This window comes from Aotus nancymaae, unplaced genomic scaffold (genome assembly GCF_030222135.1).
Source record: "Aotus nancymaae isolate 86718 unplaced genomic scaffold, 86718_ANA_hifiasm-v0.15.2.pri h1tg000008l, whole genome shotgun sequence".
Classification (NCBI taxonomy): Eukaryota; Metazoa; Chordata; class Mammalia; order Primates; family Aotidae; genus Aotus; species Aotus nancymaae.
This window is the reverse complement of record NW_026988419.1, coordinates 6,477,911-6,483,910: the sequence shown is the minus strand read 5'-3', so window position 1 is coordinate 6,483,910 and position 6,000 is coordinate 6,477,911. Positions and strand designations below refer to the sequence as shown.

Sequence of the window (6,000 nt, the reverse complement as noted above, 5' to 3'; positions counted from 1 at the left end):
GAGACCAGTCTGGCCAACAAGGTGAAACCCCATCTCTACTAAGAACACAAAAGTTAGCCTGGCGTGGTGGTGCATACCCATAGTCCCAGCTACTTGGGAGGCTGAGGCAGGGGAATGCCTTGAACCCAGAAGGTGGAGTTTGCAGTGAGCCAAGATCACACCACTGCATTCCAGACTGGGTGAGAAAGTGAGACTCTGTCTCAAAAAAAAAAAAAAGAAAAGAAAAAAAATCAGGTGTTTTATTCTACGCACTCTTTCCATCCGTGTTTTCTCATTTCTAGTACTTCTAGAAACCTCCTTTAAGTTTTCCTGTTTTAGACAGACATCACACAGGTGCTCTTTTTTTTGTCGGGGGCGGGGGTTGATGGGAGTCTTACTCTGTTCCCCAGGCTGGAGGTCAGTGGTACAATCATAGCTCACTGCAGCCTCTGATGGCTGTGCTCAAGCCTTCCTCCCACCATGGCCTCCAAAGTAGCTGGGCTACAGGCACACACCATGCTGCCCAGCTAATGGTTTAATTTTTTAGTAGAGTCAGGTCTCACTGTGTTGCCCAGGCTGGTCTTGAACCTCTGGCCTCAAGCAAAACTCTCACCTTGGCCTCCCAAATTGCTGGGATTACAGGAGTGAGCCACCACACCTGGCCCATAGATGCATTAACACCTCTATAGGATCAAGGTGGAGAGAAGGCTCACTGCCTCTCCCAGGCCACTGAGAAGTGACCTGAGTGTCATTCTGAAAATACACAAGAGGATCTGGAGCTATGCTTGAGGTAGACTTTCAACAGCAAAACTCAGAACACAAAATGAAAAATAATCATTAAAAAATTTAGTGATAACACTATCAAAGTATAACTTGTGAATAACGCGGTTATCAGAGTTGAAGAGAAGCCCTTAGAAGTGGGACAAACCTTGTAATTCTCTTAGAGAACTGTAACTTAAACAGAATATACTTATTAGAAGAGGAAAGAAAACGGCTCGTGTGTCAAAAATGTCCCAGGTGTTGACTTCTTTGGTAAAATCAAACAAGTATTTCAGCCAAGCAAGAGGATCAGTCCAGCTAGTATTTCTCCTCACAAATGATGAATATCACCTCTAGGATGGCTGGAGTTTTCTCGTGGTTTGTTTCCATGCCATCTGCATGTCCTTACAAGTGATAAAACCCAGAATTTTCCAGTTGCTACTAGTCACAGGAGGTCCCCAATATGGGTTGTTTAATTGTGATGATGGGTCCTGTCAATTGCATCCAGTAAAATTGGGCACATGGAGAACTCATCTAAAACTGAAGTTTTGTTGCGGTTTTGAAAGGTCCATTGGGATCCAGATTTGCAAAGCATGTCAAGTTATGGCAAAACATATGCCACCCATCTCAAATCCTTCCTTATTACTGCATAACTTAGAAAGCTACTGCTGCAGTTGATGCAATGAGGTTAGAGTTTTATTGACATGATGATATTACTCTCTTCCTCTGGGTGTGACCCGTCTGGTTTCTCATTTGGAGCCGGGCTCTGTAGATCCTTCTGGCATTTGGTTGAGTAGATAATATACATGCTTCTCATTAAGAAAATTCCAGCAATTACTGCAAAATAGCTCCCATATACTAAAAACTGGAGAAAAACAAATAATTAGCCACATATAAAATATGCCCATCTATGTCAATGATGATATGTCATGATACTGTTGGCTTGCTTGGATTATGGGGTAACTGAGACCCAGGTTTTTAAATATGGATCATTTAGGTTAAACAATACTCTCCTATCAAGTAAGAAATCAAGATCAAGTAAGAAAATGTAAGCAATACAGTGACTAAGAGTCTTGGCTTCAGAGCAGGTTGCTTGGGTTAAAATCATAGCCACTGTCATCAGTAGTAAAAAACAAAACAAAACAAAACAAAATAGAAAACCGCTAAATCTCACTGATCTATCTCTATGTCTTTGTTTCGAGGCCAGTGCAATGCTACAGTCAATGTCTCTAAGAATAAATTTAAGCACTGAGGTTACTTTTTACCTGCCTTATCCAGGTAAATGTTGTCTTAGATGTAATTATTGCTTAAAACCTACTTGGTGTGTTATAATATGATAATTAAGGAATTGTATATATTTTTAAAAGTTTGCTTAACCAAGGAATTCAGAAATTTAAATATTGCTTGTTGTAAGGTTGAGAAATCTTTGAGGTTACCTAGTTGAAAACAGAAGTATTACAGCTTACCTGAATGCTGATTGGCAAGTTGAGCCCTCTCTGATCTACTACAATCACAGTCATGATGGTCTGAATCACCAAGGCAATAAAGGTATTGATTCCAAATACCAGGGCATAGCGTTCCACACTCAGATTAACTGCAATTTGAAATCTATCAGTAAACATAAATAAGCATTTTAATAATAATAATATACATGGGTAGAAGTCTTAAAAAATAGAAATTAGTGGCCACAGGGGTATTTGTGCCACCCACCTCCAGCTCCAGCTAGTCCAGCAAAGATAGAGTGAGAGATTGTCTGGGAGAAAGTAAGGGAAAAGAACAAGTGTCTCTGTCTGGTAATCCAGAGAATTCTTCTGGATCTTATCCAAGACCACCAAAGCAGTACCTCTGAGTCTTCTAGAACCACAGTGTTACTGGGCTTGGGGTGCTCCCTAGTGTAGATACGATTTAGATCACAACACCCAATTCCTTCTGAATACTTGGAAAGCCTTCCCAAGGAGGACAGGTACAAAAAAGCCCAGACAGCAAAGACTACGATAAACACAACTCTTCAATACTCTGACACTGATGAACATCCATAAGCATCAAGATCATCCGGGAAAACATGTTCTCACCAAACAAACTAAACAGACATGTTAGATCACAAAACAACTCTTAAAACATTCAAAAATTGGAAATAATTAATATCAAAGATCGTCTCTGACCACAATAGAATAAAACTAGAAATCAACAACAAGAGGAATTTTGGAAACTATAGAAACATATGGAAATTAAACAATATGCCCCGAATGACCAGTGGGTCAATGAAGAAATTGAGAGAAACTGAAAAATTTCTTGAAACAAATGATAATGGAAACACAACATGCCAAAACCTATAGGACACAGTGAAAGCAGTACTAAGAGGGAAGTTTATAGCTACAAGTGCCTACATAAAAAAGAAGAGAGGCTGGGTGTGGTGGCCCATGCACGTAATTCCAGCACTCTGCGAGGCTGAGGCAGATGAATCACTTGCGCTCTGGGGTTCTAGACCAGCCTGGGCAACATGGTGAAACCCCATCTCTACCAAAAATACAAAAAATTAGCCAGCTGTCATGGTGCATGCTGGGGTCCCAGCTTCTCAGGAGTCTGAGGCAGGAGGATCACTTGAGCACAGGAGGCAGAGGTTGTAATGAGTAGAGATCACAATAGTTCACTCCATCACTCCAGCCTGGGCAACACAGTGAAGTTCTGTCTCAAAAAAAAGAAGAAGAAAAGCCTCAAGTAAATAACCTAGCGATGCATCTTAAAGAACTAGAAAAGCAAGGGTAAACCTAACCTAAAATTAGTAGAAGAAAAGAAATAATAAACATCAGAGCAGAAATAAATGAAATTGAAATTGAGAAAACAATACAAAAGGTCAATGAAACGAGTTGAGTTTTTAAAAAGATAAAATTGACAAACCTTTAGCCAGACTAGGAAAAAGAAAGAAGACCCAAATAAATAAAACTAGAGATGTAAAAGGAGACATTACAACCAATACTGTAGAAATTCAAAGGATCATCAGTGGCTACTATGAGCAAGTGTATGCAATAAATGGGAAAATCTAGAAGAGATGGATAAACTCCTAGATACAAACAACCTACCCAGATTGAACCATGAAGAGATCCAAAACCTGACCAGACCAATCACAAGTAATGAGACTGAAGTCATAATAAAAAGTCTCCCACTAAAGAAAAGCCCAGGACCCAATGGCTTCACTGCTGAATTCTATAAAAGTGTACTATTCTGAAAAACAGAGGAGAGAATGCTTCCAAACTCATTCTACCCTAACACCAAAACCAAAGACACATTAAAAACAAAAAACGAAAAACAACTACAGGTCAATCTCTGAAGAATATTGATGCAAAAATCCTCAACAAAATACTAGCAAATTGAATTCAATAATACATTAGAAAGATCATCTATCATGACTAAGTGGGATTTATCCCAGGGATGCAAGGATCATTTAACGTATGCAAATCAGTCAATGTGATACATCACATCAACAGAAAGAAGGACAGAAACTATGATCATTCAATTGATGCTAAAGAAAAATTTGACACAGTTCAACATCCCTTCATGATAAATGCCCTAAAAAACAACTGGGTATAGAAGGAACATACTCCACATAATAAAAGCCATATATGACATACCCATAGATAGTATCAGACTGAATGGGAAAAAACTAAAATGCTTTACTCTCTAAGACTTGGAACATGACAAGGATGTCCACTTTTACACCACTATTCAACATAGCACTGGAAGTCTTATCTAGAGCCATCAGACAAGAGAAAGAAATAAAGGGTATCCACATTGGAAAGGTTGAAGTCAAATTATCCTCGTTTGCAGATGATATGATCTTACATTTAGGAAAACGTAAAGACTCTTACCAATAAACTGTTAGAATGGATAAATAAGATCAATATATTTGCAGGACATAAAATCAACATACAAAACTCAGTAACATTTCTATATGCAAACAGAGAACAATCTGAAAAAGAAATCAAGAAAGTAATCCTGTTTACAATGGCTACAGATAAAATAAAATACCTAAGAATTAACTAAAGAAGCAAAAGATCTTTACAATGAAAACTGTAAAACACTGATACAAGAAATTGAAGAGAGCACACACACACAAATTGAAAGATACTCCATATTCATGGACTGGAGGAATCAATATTGTTAAAATTCCCATACTATCCAAAGCAATCTACAGATTCAATGCAATCCTTATCAAAATGCCAATGATATTCTTCAAAGAAACAGAAAGAACAATTCTAAAATTTATATGAAACCACAGAAGACCCAATAGCCAAAGTTATCCCAAGCAAAACAAAACAACAAAAAAACAAAACTGGAGGAATCACATTACCTGACTTTAAATTATACTACAGAGCTATAGTAACCAAAACAGCATAGTTCTGGCATAAAAACAGACATTTAGACCAATGGAACAGAAGAGTGAACCCAGAAATCCAATAGTGAACCCACACACCTATAGTAAACTCATTTTGAACAAAGGTGCCAGGAACATACATTGGGGAAAAGACAGTCTCTTCCATAAATGGTGCTGGGAAAACTGGATATCCATATGAAGAAGAATGAATGAAAGTAGACCTTTATCTCTCACCATATACAAAATCTAGTCAAAATGGATTAATGACTTAAATCTAAGACCTCAAATTATGAAATGACTACAAGAAAACATTGGGGAAACTCTCTGTGACATTAGAGTGGGCAAAGATTTATTGAGTATCCCACAAACACAGGCAACCAAAGCAAAAATGGACAAATGGGATCACATCAAGTTAAAAAGCTCCTGCACAGCCAGGGAAACAGGCAACCTACAGAATGGAAAACTGCAAACTACCTATATGACAAGGGATTAAAAACCAGAATGTCTAAGAAGTTCAAACGACTTTATAGGGAAAAAAAAAAATCTAATAATCAGATTAAAAATGAGCAAAAGAATAGATGTATCTTTAAAGACATACAAATGCCAAACAGGTATATCAAAAGGTGCTCAACGTCATTGATTAGAGAAATGTAAATCAAAACTACAATGAGATATTCTCACTTCAATTAAGATGGCTTTTATCCAAAAGACAATAAATGCTGTTGAGAATGTGCACCTCCACTTCCCGAGTTCAAGTGATTCTCTTGCCTCGGCCTCCCCAGTAACTGGGATTACAGGCACTCACCACCGTGCCCAGATAATTTTTATATTTTTAGTAGATATGAGGTTTCATCATGTTGGCCAGGCTGGTCTCGAACTCCTGACATCAG

At 38.1% G+C, this 6,000-nt stretch overlaps 1 protein-coding gene across 6 annotated transcripts in view; it reads right to left on the bottom strand.

The window, feature by feature from the left end:
- Positions 1-224: 224 nt before the first annotated feature.
- The window catches only part of SLC19A3 (solute carrier family 19 member 3), a 26,469-nt gene continuing 20,693 nt past the window's right edge, over positions 225-6,000 (bottom strand). For all 6 annotated transcript variants that reach the window (XM_021666371.2, XM_021666364.2, XM_021666359.2 and 3 more), the window contains 2 exons: positions 2,205-2,346; positions 225-1,603 (listed from right to left, as the gene is read on the bottom strand). In XM_021666371.2, coding sequence (XP_021522046.2) covers positions 1,427-1,603; positions 2,205-2,346 — 319 coding nt within the window. In that variant the 3' untranslated portion in view covers positions 225-1,426. The remainder of the gene's footprint in view (positions 1,604-2,204; positions 2,347-6,000) is intronic.